The sequence below is a fragment of the Archocentrus centrarchus genome, chromosome 21, assembly GCF_007364275.1.
Source record: "Archocentrus centrarchus isolate MPI-CPG fArcCen1 chromosome 21, fArcCen1, whole genome shotgun sequence".
In the NCBI taxonomy this organism is placed as follows: domain Eukaryota; kingdom Metazoa; phylum Chordata; class Actinopteri; order Cichliformes; family Cichlidae; genus Archocentrus; species Archocentrus centrarchus.
In genome coordinates, this window is record NC_044366.1 from 31,807,658 (window position 1) to 31,821,747 (window position 14,090).

At 43.1% G+C, this 14,090-nt stretch overlaps 1 protein-coding gene across 1 annotated transcript; it reads left to right on the forward strand.

The window, feature by feature from the left end:
* Positions 1-5,245: 5,245 nt before the first annotated feature.
* LOC115800211 (trace amine-associated receptor 13c-like) lies at positions 5,246-6,676 on the forward strand. Its single transcript, XM_030757458.1, has 2 exons — positions 5,246-5,418; positions 5,863-6,676. The coding sequence occupies exons 1-2, from the start codon at positions 5,246-5,248 to the stop codon at positions 6,674-6,676; spliced, it is 987 nt and encodes a 328-aa protein (XP_030613318.1).
* The last annotated feature ends 7,414 nt before the right edge of the window (positions 6,677-14,090 follow it).

The window sequence follows — 14,090 nt, forward strand, 5'->3', positions numbered from 1 at the left end:
TCAGGCAGTGTTCATGATGTCATCATAGAGAGAAAGAAGACCATCAGTTATTTTGTTTTCGTTGCCATATTCTGCATGTCACGGTTAGACTGTGTGGCAGGCAGGGCTGGGCCCCAATGCAGGACACGTGAGAATAGAATGGAACTCGAAAGCAGCTTTATTGCTCAAATTCTTTTGACAATGTCTAAAATACCAAATCCCTCAAAACCAAGGTCAGGCATCAATCCTTATTGTGATACACTTGGAAGACAAAAGGGAAGGCACACCCAGCAGGCAGGGAACACAGATGCCTGAAAAACAGACACCGGAAGGACAAGAATAATAACTATAACCAAAGCAGTATACAAAAGTACAACAAACTGAGAATTTAAACTCTAAGAATAACTAAGAAACACAATCAGAGAGAACAAAAAATAGAACTTCACCAAAAGAACTCAAAACACTGGGCCACTGGCCCAGGACCATGACAGTACCCCTCCCTCAAGGGCTGGCTCCCAACGGCCCAATCCAAAACAAAGTCAGAACCCAGGCAGGTGGAGGTGGGCCAGTACGGAGGGCCCGAGACAAAATCAAACAAACAAACAAACAAAACAAGGGCCCAACAGAGTCCAAAAATCAGCAGCGCAGAGGTTGCCTACACCAAGGAACAAAAACAAAAGGCCATGGCACAAGGCTGGAGAAAGAGTCCAAAACAGAACACTGAGGGCGAGTCTAAACAAAAGGCAGGTGGCCTGCAAGGGAAGCCACAATGGACCCCTTCAGACACCAGTGACTCGAAAGGCCCAGGACACTCGAACTGAATGGGACCCATCAGCTCAAGGCAATCTGGAGAATCGGACTGAGTGGGACCCACTGGAGGCTCGGTCTGAGCGGGACCCTCTGGTTCAAGACGTGCAAGCTGGGACTGCTGAGCAGCCATCACCTCTGATGTCTGGGCCTGCAGGACCTCATACTCGTCAGGGCACGCAGCCGTCACCTGCGATGACTGGGGCTGCTGAGCAGTGTGCGTAGGTGAGGACAAAGACTCTGGCACAGCAGGCGGGGAAGAAGACTCTGGTGCAGCAGGCGAGGCAGATGACTCAGGTGGCGGACGAGTTGTAGGTGGCAAGGCAAATGACTCAGACGGCGGACCAGATGAACCGGATGTGGGGAGCGGTGGGCTCAGATACAGATGGCTCAAAAGACTCAGGTAACTGAAGAGGGATTGATGAGGATGATTGTTCAGACAGCGCAGGATGGCGCAGACTCTGAAGCAGGCCAAGAAGCTGATGACTCTGAAGATGGATGAGGTAGAGATGATGACGATGCAGGACCACATCAAGCAGGTCATGGGGCAGATGCCTCCAAAGACTGAAGTGACGCTGACTGCAGAGGATGTACTAGATGCAAAGGCTGGGGCTGCGCAGGACTTCCAGCCGACTCCAGTGACGGCTGAGGCTGCGCAGAGCTCATAGCTGACTCCACAGGTTCAGACTTACAAATTGGGAAATGGTTGCCAGTCAGGCATCCTTTCACTCCCACACAGACATTGAGAACTACACTTCCACAGTACTGGACTATATCTCCAACAACATAAACAATCTCCCCACCCAGAAACAAATCACTGTGTACCCAAATCAGAAGCCCTGGATGAACAGGGATATCAGTCTCCTGCTGAGGACCTGCAATGCTGCCTTCAGATCGGCTGATGGACAAGTCTACAGCACAGCAAGGGCTAACCTGAAGCGGGGCATCAAGAAGGCCAAGCACCACTATAAGCTGAATGTTGAGGAGCGTTTCACCTAAGCATGTCTTCTCCAACTCCAACCCCAACTCCTGGCATATGTGGCAAGGCATTCAGGTCATCAGTGACTACAAGCCCACCAACCCCTCTCTCCCCTTCTCTGATATCTCCTTCCTCAATGAGCTTAACAACTTCAACTCTTGCTTTGAGAAGAAGGACCAAGAACCTCCAATCAAGGGAGAACTGACCACCAATCCCTAATATTCTCCCCCACCAATGTCAAAGCAGTGTAGAGAAGGATCAACACAACCAAAGCTGCAGGTCTCCGGACGTGTGCTCAGAGCATGTGCAGGGGAGCTGGCGGGCATCCTGATGGACTTATCTTCTTCTGTGGTATGACAACAACAATCTGCTCCTTAGCCCTTTTATGCATAGTGGTCACTACAGTGGACAGCTATTCAAAAGCTGCCTGCATTTTGTTATTGTTGCATATCAGCCTATGCGGTGGATGCTTGTGCATCATCCCATACACTTCTACTAATTGGCCAGTCGTGGGAAGTTGTTTTTGTTATTTTTATTTGTTATTTAACAAATTAACAGGATCAGAATTAGTCAATGCTAGCAATAGTGACAGTGGATCTGATGATACAATATCATTTTGGGATTGGTTTGTTAAATAAATATTTCTATGATTAAAAAGTCAAATGTATGGTGTCCAGCTGAATGGGCATGTTTGTAACTCCATGAAAAATCGGTTCATAAACAAAATTTCAATTGCATTGTTTTTTTGTTTTTTTGTTTAAAATGCCCAAAGAGTAATAAAAACACTCAAAAAACCAAAGAGCTCATTATGGACTTCAGGAGGAATGTGGACACTCAATCACCCATCCACATCAATGGTGCAGCAGTGGAGCATGTGCCCAGCTTCAGATTCCTGGGGATCCACATTTCACAGAACCTCACCTGAACACCCAACTGCTCAAGCTTGGTCTAGAAGGCTCACCAGCACCTGTTCTTCCTGAGGAGTCTGAAGAAAAAGGTGGTTAAAACTGCACCCAAAGGCACATTGTAATGTAAGGTAAAGATCCTACAATAATTACAGAGAAGACTCAACAGTCAAAATGATCCCCTATGAGCAAGCACTTGGTGACAGTGGGAAGGAAAAAACAGGGTTAAAGAGGTGAATGAAAAGAAACACTCAGTGGATCATGATCATGGAGCCTATTCCAGCTGCCATAGGGCGAGAGGCAGGGTGTACCCTGAACAGGTTGCCAACCTGTCGCAGGGCTAACAAACAGAGACAAACAACCTTTCACACTCACATTCATACCTATGGGCAATTTAGAGGGACCAGTTAACCTAACCCCAGTAAGTGCATGTCTTTGGACTGTGGGGGGAAACCCACGCAGTGGTGAGTGGGCTCCTTTACATTTTGAAAGAAGCTAATTGAATCTAATAATAGGTTAAATGCAGTGTTGAGGCTGTCATTTTCAGCATCTACACGGATGTTAAAATAACCCACTATAATTATTTTATCTGAACTGAGCACTAAATTAAATAAAAAAGTCTGAGAAATCAGACAGAAGGACCAGGTGGACGATAGAGATTAACAAATAAAACAGGTTTTTTGAATTTCCCAATTAGGGTGGACAAGACTAGAGTCAGGCTTTCAAAAGAATTAAAACTTTGTCTGGGTCTTTGATTAATTAATAAGCTGGAATTGAAGATTGCTGCTACTCCTCCTCCTCGACCTGTGCTTCAAGCATTCTGACAGTTAGTGTGACTCGGGGGTGTTGATTCATTTAAACTAACATATTCATCCTGCTGTAACCAGGTTTCTGTAAGGCAGAATAAATCAATATGTTGATCAATTATTAAATCATTTACTAACAGGGACTTGGAAGAGAGAGACCTAATGTTTAATAATCCACATTTAATTGTTTCATTCTTTGGTCCAGCTGAGGAAGTTATATTGTTTATTGCTTTTGAATTTTTATGCTTAAATAGTTTTTTGCTGATTTTAGGTTTGTTTTTTGGTGGTCTGGGAGCAGGCACCAACTCTATGGGGATGGGGTTTTGGGGGGATGGCAGGAGGAGAGAAGCTGCCGAAAGGCGTGTAAGACTGCAACTCTGCTTTCTGGTCTCAACCCTGGGTAGTCAGGTTTTAGGAGGGTTAATAAATTTGGCCAGATTTCTAGAAATGAGAGCTGCTCCATCCAAAGTGGGATGGATGCCGTCTCTCCTAACCAGACCTGGTGTTTCCCAGAAACCTTTCAATTACCTATGAAACCCAGGTCGTGTTTTGGACACCACTCAGACAGACAGCGATTCAAGGAGAACATGCGGCTAAACATGTCGCTCCGAGTCTGATTGGGGAGGGGCCCAGAGAAAACTACAGAGCCTACATAACAGCCTAGGTCGATAGCAGCATGACTAAGAGATGGTTCAGGGTCCGGAGTATAAGCTTGATCAAAAAGGAAAGTTTTAAACCTAATCTTAAAATTAGAGAGGGTGTCTGTCTCCTAAATCCAAAACTTGGAGCTGGTTCCATATAAGAGTGGTTTGGAGTTACTGAGTAATCTCCATCTCGTTATAGGAAAAAGTGCCCTACTCAATTGCATTAAGGTTCAGCCCAATCTACTGTGATCTACAGTGACCCATCTCCTCACTAGTAGGACAAGAGAGATTGGATCTGACAGACCATGTCAGATATGGGCAAAATTAACATCATGAGTTCAGTTTTAAAAGGTCAGAACCTTCATGTATATCAAATTTATGCAGGTCTTGACAAAGAAGGGGCACTATTGCTCAGACTGCTTATGTAATCAGAAGTAATTTCCTGGTCAGATTTATGTAGATGGCTGTGTATTCACGGTTGGGGGAGTATTGGTTGCATCTCACGGACTCTCCTGGATGTGACCTTTGGAGCCTTGGTGACCCCACAATATATGTCCTGGGGCAGCTGACGTCCCCATGCAGAAATATTAAAACAATGGATACTATGCTTGGCAGAAAGGTCAGAGCAGTCATTAAGCAAGAGAGTCTCCGGGATGCTGATGGCTGACTTTTGGCTATCCCAGTCTAGGCTTAAAGGTGAAGATGAGACTTGTCTGCTCAAACTGTTGTGGTATCATCTGAGGACATGTGTTAGAAATAACTGAGAGTCTACTCCTTTCAGAATTGTCAAAAAAAGAAGAAGGTTTGAAACTGGTTAATAATTGTTAAAAGAGTCTTTTAGTAATTATCAACCAGACCAAAACCATGCTTTTAAGTAATCATTTAACCATAATCTACCAATGACTGGCATCATGAACCCAGGTAAATAAAAGATGTTTCATCAACCATGTGTAAGATAGTGAGTAAAAGTGAAAGCTCAACAGTTTGTGTAGCGAGAACGAGGAGAGCTGGGGGTGTTGGCGGTGTGGGTGGGAGGGGGCAGATAAATCAGCTCTATGACAGAAAGCAGTGATCAGAGAGCTGCAGGAGCAGTGGGGTGCAAAAAGGAGCTGCAGCAGCCTGATGATGGAGATACACAAAAATGCTGAGCTCTGTTTTCCACAACTCTTCAACAGTTCCTGCAGGAAGCCGACACTTCACTGGTCCAAAGCTGTGCTGCTGAACATTGTGCTGTACTTCATCTCTCTGATCACTGCTGCACTAAACCTTCTTGTCATCATCTCAGTCTCACACTTCAGGCAGAGATTTTTATTCTAAACTATAGCTTAATTTTTAGAAATGTGAAAACTTTGATCTACAACATATCAATTACTGATGAAAGAATTAAGTGAATTTTGCACATTCTTGGTGTATTTTGTTATATTAAATTAATTAAGTGCAACAGATAAATATATTTGGTGTATTTGACTGTGACTTTGAAACTGACTAAACTTCAGTGTGCCTTAATAATGAAACTTTCACAACGGACATTTGGACAAGATCACTGCTGTTGTCAACCATCTTATCATCATCTCAGTCTCTTACGTCAGGCACAGATGAACTTCTCATCTCCAATTACATCATTCAGTTTTTGCCCAGTCTGAATAATGCCTTAATAATGGAACGTTTTAACAAATGGAATTTTCACTGAAGACATTTTGACATTACTAATGTGTATTTTCTTCTTTTCTGTCTCCCTGTAGGCAGCTTCACACACCCAGTAACAGCATCCTCCTCTCTCTGGCTGTTTCAGACTTTCTCGTGGGTCTCCTGTTGATGCCGTTAGAAATCATCAGAAACACAACCTGCTGGGTACTTGGTGATCTTATGTGTTCTTTTTGTTGTTATCTGGCCACTAGTCTTTTCTGTGCCACAACAGGAAACATAGTTCTCATATCAGTTGACCGCTATGTGGCTATTTGTGACCCTCTGCATTACCCCACCAGAATCACTATGGCGAGAGTCAAACTCTTTGTTTGTCTGTGTTGGTTTTATTCAACTTTCTACAGCAGTCTTTATACAAAGGACATCCTGATTGAACCAGGCAGGTTTAATTCCTGCTATGGAGAGTGTGTGTTTGTTATCAGTGATATTGTAGGGATTGTTGATGTTGTTTTATCCTTTATTGTTCCAGTTTCTGTCATCATAGTTCTGTATATGAGAGTGTTTGTGGTGGCTGTGTCTCAGGCTCGTGCCATGCGCTCTCATGTTACAGCTGTCACACTTCAGCGTTCACTGAATCAAACAAACAGATCTGAGCTGAAAGCAGCCAGGACTCTTGGGGTTCTTGTAGTTGTGTTTCTCACATGCTACTGTCCATTTTACTGCTACTCTCTTGTTAAAGGTAATGTGGTCAGTGATTCATCTATATATTTTTTGATCATTGCCTTTCATTTCAACTCTTGTTTCAACCCACTGATCTATAGTTTGTTTTATCCCTGGTTTAGAAATGCTGTTAAACTTCTCATCACTCTGCAGATATTCAAGCCTGGCAGCAGTGAAGCAAGCATACTATAAAAAAGACTATGAAACCTGCTCCAGTAAGATTTACTGAAGTACTTTCTCTAATTTCTGATTTCCTGAGCAAAAATCCTAAATTTCTCTGTGGAAATTGTTACCAAGTAAATTTCTCCTTCTCTCTCATTTGGGTCAGTCTAATTAAAGTTAATGTTAAATGTTAGCTTCAGTACTTCATGTTGAGCTACTGTCATTATTATCTAACACTGTTCTCTTTGTTTCACCCATCTTTAGAGGCCTATATTACATAACATAACAAAGAGGCACCAGAGGCCCACAGCAACCATTTTTGCACAACACAGAAACTGCTTTATATACAAATATAACGGTTTCTCCAAAGCATGTTAGCATTAGAGGGAGATTTCAGAAAGTAAAAGAAAAATAAACAATAACAAAGACAAAAATATAGAGTGGCTCAAGCTTTTATTTCTCACTGTATATAGTTCTCTATATGTATTAATAATCAGCCACAATATTAATAAAGTGTGATATTAAAAAAAAGGCATTTGTGTTTTTGACAGTGCTTTGTCAAAGCACTGTGGTGTGCTTTCAACTAAAAAACAAACTAAAAAAGGACATAAACAATATAAAGTGTGCTGTCCACACTTCACCATGCTCCACCAGCAGCTGGGCTACTGTGGGAAGAATCCCCTGGCACAGATCACCCTAGCAATGCTTTGGGCCTCTTAAACATTTAGAGTGATAATCTTTACAGATCACAATCCTCTTGTGTTTTAAAATCAGATGTACAACCACAATCAGCTTTTGTGTTGGGCCTTTTCAGTTCAAAACTTTAATCCAGAAACACTCACAAATTGAACTTGACATTATTGTGGCTGATGCACTTTCACATGTACCTGCATTGCCATATTCTATGTCTGGGCCAGACAGAAGCTTGGTTCAACAGCAAACTCAGAAGACCTGCTGTGCTTGGGAAACATCAGTGTTGCTCCAAGTAAGGCCATGGGGAGCCTGCACTGATGACACCACAGGCTGGGCAGCCACATTGTCCTCAGATGACCTCAGAGTTTGGTTGGTAGCATGAAAAAGTCTCATGGTCCCCAGAAGCCCTGATGTTTACAGGACCCAGCCACTGTTTCTCCTTCTTAGTACAAATAAAGTCCTAAGATAACCTGAATTGCCAAGAACTCTCTCCACAATGCTATAGAAGTCTAACGCACAGGGAGGTCTTTGCGAAATACTTCTGCTAGGTTATGATACTCGGAGGGCACTGAGGAGCTGAGAGCTGTGACCTGGAGATCTGCAGGGAGAGACTCAAGTGTTAATTCGAGTCGGGCTGAGGTTTGACAGTCTAGAAAGCTCTGTTCAGTTTTTGAATTGATTAAGGCTGAGAAGGAAAGAAGTGAGGGTGGTTAGTAGGGCTGCAACGATTCATCGATTAACTCAATTAATTCGATTCTAAGAAATTATCGACACAAATTTACTGTGTCGATGCTTCGTTTAAACTCTGCAGCACTCAGTTGTCTCCGTGTAAGTGGCGCTCTTCACTAGCATTAGCAGCATTATACTGCTCCGTCATCTTTTTGTGGGTTTATTGGTGGCTGGTAAACCAACATAGAACTGCATTACCACCACCTATTGGACTGGAGTGTGAATCAGGCACGCGCGCACACACACACAGATTCTACAAAGCTCTCCGTCGCTGTGATGGATTTCCTTTAACACAAATTGGATCATCGCAAGAGTTGCCACCTGTCTCGTAAAATACAGAACCCTGATTATAGATTATAGATCATAGGTTCTTGTACTTTTGTTTCTTGTGTGCTACTGTCCATTTTACTGCTGTTCCTTTGCTGTAAAAGACATGGTCAATAATCCATCAACATTTTTTGTGGTCATGTTCTTTTATTTTAACTCATGTCTAAACCCGTTGATCTATGCCCTGTTTTACCCCTGGTTTAGAAATGCTGTTAAACTTATCATCACTCAGCAGATATTCAAACATGACAGCAGGGATGCCAACATACTATGAAAGACTTTGAAACCTGCTTCACTAAGATTATCAGAAAATTGATCCATCCAGTAATCAGGAAATGTCAAATTGTTTTTGACTGGGCCAAGAGAATTTGAACATCAAGAGGACTTAAATAATTAATTATTAAAATTTAAATTCAATGCCCAAGAATTTAACACTGTTTTATTGAAATTAAAAATACTTCTTTATTTTATTGAGAGAAAAAAATTAATTAACGCTGAGTATGCGGAAGAAAATTACCAGTAAAATGTACTTAAGTACTTTTTCTAATTTCTGATTTACTGTGTTATTCTTTAATAACACAGGAAATCAGAAATTGATTGAAACTTGAATATATTGAATGAAAACTGATGTCAGAGAAGCTCTTCCACCATGTAGTGTTTTCATTACATAAACCAAATAATGTTGCTACAAGAAGTGGCACTATGAGTCAGTCTGCAGGGAATTTAGGGACTCTTAAATAATAAGTAGCAATTTAACACCCTGGCAAATGCATGTATTGGCCAAGCTAATACTAGCAGTAGTGCTCTGTATTGTACTACTGATTTTAACATTAATTAACATTTATTTTTTTATTTTTATTCTTTATTTGTTTTTTTGGAATTTGTGATAGTGTCATTTGTACAAAAGTACAACACGACAGATGGGATTAACCTTTAATCTCTGTCATGGTCCTGGGCCATTTGTGCAGTGTTTTGTATTTTTGTCATTGAAGTTCTGGCATTGTTTAATTTTTCTAGTTGTGTTTCTTAGTTTGCTTTTGTCTCAACTTCATTATGGTCTTGCAGTTAGAGCCATGTTCTTGAGTATAGTTTATTTATATTCGATTCCCTGTTTTCCTGTGTTTCACTCTCCAGCTCGGTGTCCCTGTGTGTTTTTGCCTTCATGTCCTGTCCCCATGTGATACCTTCCTGTTCTTCCTGTTTTATTTTGCCACTCTCCTTTTCCCTGTACATAACTGGGTAACTGCAGAATTGTAGGCCTCCAGCTGTGATTGCAGAAACTGCAGGATGGCCTGTGGTGTGGCTTCATGGGTGTAGATCTGGTGGACTGCATGCCAGGAGGCAAACAGCCCCTAGTGGTACGAGCAGGCAGCCCTAGTGGATGGTGCACAAGACTCTGTTGGGTTTTATTCTTTACTCTATGAACAAAATAATAATGCTTAAAGGCAAATTGCAGGAACATAAGAGAAATTAATTAATAAGCAGTGGCTGAAGCAAATAATAGATAAATTAAATAAATAAATTAGATAGAGAGCAGACAAATAGTGGGCCAGTAGACGCCAGGCTGACTTCACAGCCTTTGGGAGGTGTGTTTATCTTATTTATGGCCTTCCCGGTCTTGGGGAAAAAAATGTTTATGTTATCCTTGAAGGTTTTGCCAAAACATGTACGTCTGTATCTAAGGAGGGTGAGTACAGGTCACTGCGCCCTGTTACTGGGTAGCATAAAATTGCCTTGTCATGATTTGGGAGATGTGAGAGAAGGAAGGCATGTGCTTTTTTTACAGAGCTTTTATCGCTGATGGAAGAAATCTGTGCCATGAGGACCCGCCACTGGATGGACCAATGATGAAGGGCAAACCACGGCTGTCCTTATCTGTTTTGCTTGGAGATAGTGGTAATATAAAGTGTTATGTTTGACCTAGTATTACTACTCTTCTTGGAAGAGGAGTCACAGCCAGCTTCTTATGGCCAGTGATTTCCTGAACCAAGAGTGCCCATGTACATGTATAATCTACTGATTCTTTAATATTAAATGTGAACTAATGTGATATCTTCCTTCACAAAAAAAGAACATTTAAGAACTCCTGAATAGTTCTCACCACTGGCTAGGACAAGGAGCCATTCCCTCTCAGGGGCCAGGCCATCAGTCTGAGCCCTGCAGGAAAGGGGTGGACTCGTGTTCCACTTATCTGAGATTGGAGGTCCATTCGACCTAGGAGCTCTCATGGTGTTTCACTCAAGAGCAGTAGGATCACTGAAGACCAAGGCATGTGTGGCCAAACAGGGGCACCAGGATCAGTCTCATCTCTTTGGTCTGGACCTGGTCAGAGGACTGCCTGGAGGAGAGTGAATGGAGGGAAGGCATAGAGGAGAGTCTGGGGCCAAGGGTGTGCTAGAGTATCCCACCCCAGAGGTGGATTGTCATTCTACAGGAAAAAGAACAGATGGCTTTGAGTTCCTGGATGTGAAAAGGTTGACTTCTGCCCTTCCAAAAAGATGCCAGATCCACTCGACCACCTGAAGGATGTCTCAGCTCTCCTGGACTCAACCCCTCTCTCAACATGATGTCTATTGCCACGCTCAAAAGCCCTGGCACATGAACTGCTCTGAGTAAGCAGATGAGGGGATGACCCCACCGCCATAATTTGATTGCCAGCTTGTAAAGGAGGAGAGAACCTATAGGCCCTCCTGCCAGTTGATATAGTCCTCACAATACCATGATAGCCTCTCAGGTTCAGCAGGAACTGCTAGAATGAAAGAAGGACAGCTCTCACCTGCAACAAATTTATGTGCTGGATGGCCCAATGGCTGGTCCAATGGCCATTGACCATGCAGCCCTTGTGGACAGTGCCCCAGGGGATAGGTGTCTATGAAGACCAGCAGGCAGTTACTCACTGGCCCCACTGTATGTCCCTGCTCTAAATTGGTGGAGTACCCATGAAACCGAAATTAGTGCATGATGAGACTGCTGTGAACAGGTTGCATGTAAAAAAAAGTGCCGGAGGGACCACCTGCACCAGCCATGAGGCCCATGAAGCAGAGGCACTGTCCCCGAGAGTGTAGCCTGAAGCAGTCGACGCAAGGCCTGTTGCTGCTGTGGGGTAAGGGACGTGTTGGCCCTGTTGGGTCCAGAGTCATACCCAGGAAAGTTGTAACCTGGTATGCCTAGAACCTGCTTGTGGTTCAAGCACAGACCCAGAGGCTGAACATGTTCTAAGAGCAGGGCCATTTGGCTATGTTCTTCCAAGACTGCACAGACAAGCCAGTTGTCCAGATAATTCAGAATTCTGAGACCACGCAGCCTCATAGGTGCAAAGACTGCATCCATACATGAAGGGAAAGTCTGGGGAGCCAGAGAACTGTTGAAAAGTAGAGCTTGGAATTTTAATATTCTGCCCTTGAAGCCAAACATCAGGAACCAACAGTGTCCCTGCCAAATGGGTATCTAGAAATAGGCATCCTTGACATCGATAGTGGCAAACCAATCACCTGGGTTGACAGCCTGCCTCACCCTGGGTACCATTAACATCTTGCACCTCAGGGGGTGAATATAACTTTTGAGGACTCAGAGGTTCAGAATGGGGTAACGTCAACTGTCTCACTTCGAAACTAAAATATGGCGGCGTTGGCGATCTCTGGCTTCCACCTCCCTTATGGCAGTTTTCCTCATCAGGGTGGAAAGTTCTTCCCACAGTATCTGTGTATGCTGGTGGTCACTCACAGATGTAAAAGTGGGAGAAGTTGTTACACGGGGTCTGCATGCAAACTCTAGGCGGGAGCCATGGGTCATGGTGGACACCACCCACCTAAAGCCAATCATATCACCCTGTACTGAGCTATTCAATTCAATTCAGTTTTATTTATATATGGCCAAATCAGAACAAACAGTTGCCTCAAGGCACTTTGTATTCTAAGGTAAAGACCCTACAATAATTACAGAGAAAACCCAACAGTTAAAATCATCCCCTATTGGCAAGCACTTGGCGACAGTGGGAAGGAAAAACTTCCTTTTAATAGGTAGAAACCTCTGTCAGAACAAGGCTCAGGGAGGGGCAGTCATCTGCCGTGACTGGTTGTGAGGGGAGAGAGACAGGACAATGAAAAGAAACATTCAGTGCATCATGGGAACTGCCCAGCAGGCTTAGGCCTATTGCAGCATAGCTAAGGGATGGTTTAAGGTCACATGATCCAGCCTTAACTATAAGCTTGATCAAAATGGAAAGTTTTAAGTCTAATCTTAGAAATAGAGAGGGTGTCTGTCTCCTGAATCCAAGTTGGGAGCTGGTTCCACAGAATCAGAATCAGAATCAGAAGGTTTTTATTGCCATATGGGTGAACAGGTTCACAGCATTAGGAAATTGCTGCGGTACTTCGTGCTTACAGAAAAAAAACAAATAAGTATAAAAACTATAAGACAATATACAAGTATACAAATTGCAAATATACAGAGATATTAGAGCTATAACTATAGCACAATATTACAAAATTACAAAATATACAGTGCAGAGACTAATTAAAAGATAGAAGAATGTAGACTATATACACAGAAGAGGGGCCTGAAAGCTGAAGGCTCTGCCTCTCATTCTACTCTTAAGTATCCACAAGTAAGCCAGCAGTCTGAGAGTGAAGTGCTCTTTTCTGGTGATAGGGTACTATGAGTCCTTTGAGATAAGATGGGACCTGATTATTGAAGACCTTGTATGTGAGAAGAAGAATTTTAAATTCTATTGTGGATTTAACAGGGAGCCAATGAAGAGAAGCCAATATGGGAGAAATCTGCTCTCTTTCTAGTCCCTGTCAGTACTCTAGCTGCAGCATTTTGGATCAGCTGAAGACTTTTCAGGGAGCTTTTAGGACAGCCTGATGATAATGAATTACAATAATCGAGCCTAGAAGGAATGAATATACAAATTAGCTTTTCAGCATCACTCTGAGACAGGATGTTTCTAATTTTAGAAATATTGCGCAAATGCAAAAAAGCAGTCTTACATATTTGCTTCATATGCACATTGAAGGACATATCCTGGTCAAAAATGACTCCAAGATTTTTCACAGTGTTACTGGAGGCCAAAGTAATGCCAAGTATCTGATTAGACACCATGTTTCTAAGATTTGTGGGGTGGAGTACAAGAACTTCAGTTTTATCTGAATTTAGAAGCAGGAAATTAGAGGTCATCCAGGCCTTTATGCCTTTAAGACATTCAGCTGGGCTGAGTTGACAGGGCATGGGTTTGTCTAACCTGGCTCCAGACAGAACAGTCAGAAGGGAGGAGTTTGCTTGGAGAACCTCTGAGCCTTAGCTGCATACCCTCCTCCCCTCCCTTTTTGTGTGATCGTTATGCCTGAGAAAATCCTCTGGCTGAGGCCTAAGGTCCCATGGGCCCCATGCCTGGACCTCAGGTGCTGGATGAGATGCAGAAGACTTGGTCCTCCTTGAGGCCCTAGGCTACCTGACATCTCCTGCACACAGTGGTTACTGTCCTCAGCCTATTGCAATAGCTGAGCTCCTCCTAAGCTGAACATAGATGAAATGTCAACTGGCAGCTTCAACAAGCAGTCCTGGTCACCCTGCTGGAGCTGAGACTGGGACAGCCATAAATGACGTTACACTACCCAGGACAATGCTAAGGCCATGCCAGCTGCATCTGCCTGCTCCTTCATGATGAAAGAGAGATTTGAGGAAGCAGCCTGGA

What these genes read in the sequence shown, in the direction of transcription:
- LOC115800211 (XM_030757458.1), top strand. Translation starts at nt 5,246, where the DNA reads ATGGAGATACACAAAAATGCTGAGCTCTGTTTTCCACAACTCTTCAAC. An exon ending in ATCTCAGTCTCACACTTCAG is followed by an intron (nt 5,419 to 5,862) that starts GCAGAGATTTTT and finishes GTCTCCCTGTAG; the next exon opens with GCAGCTTCACACACCCAGTA.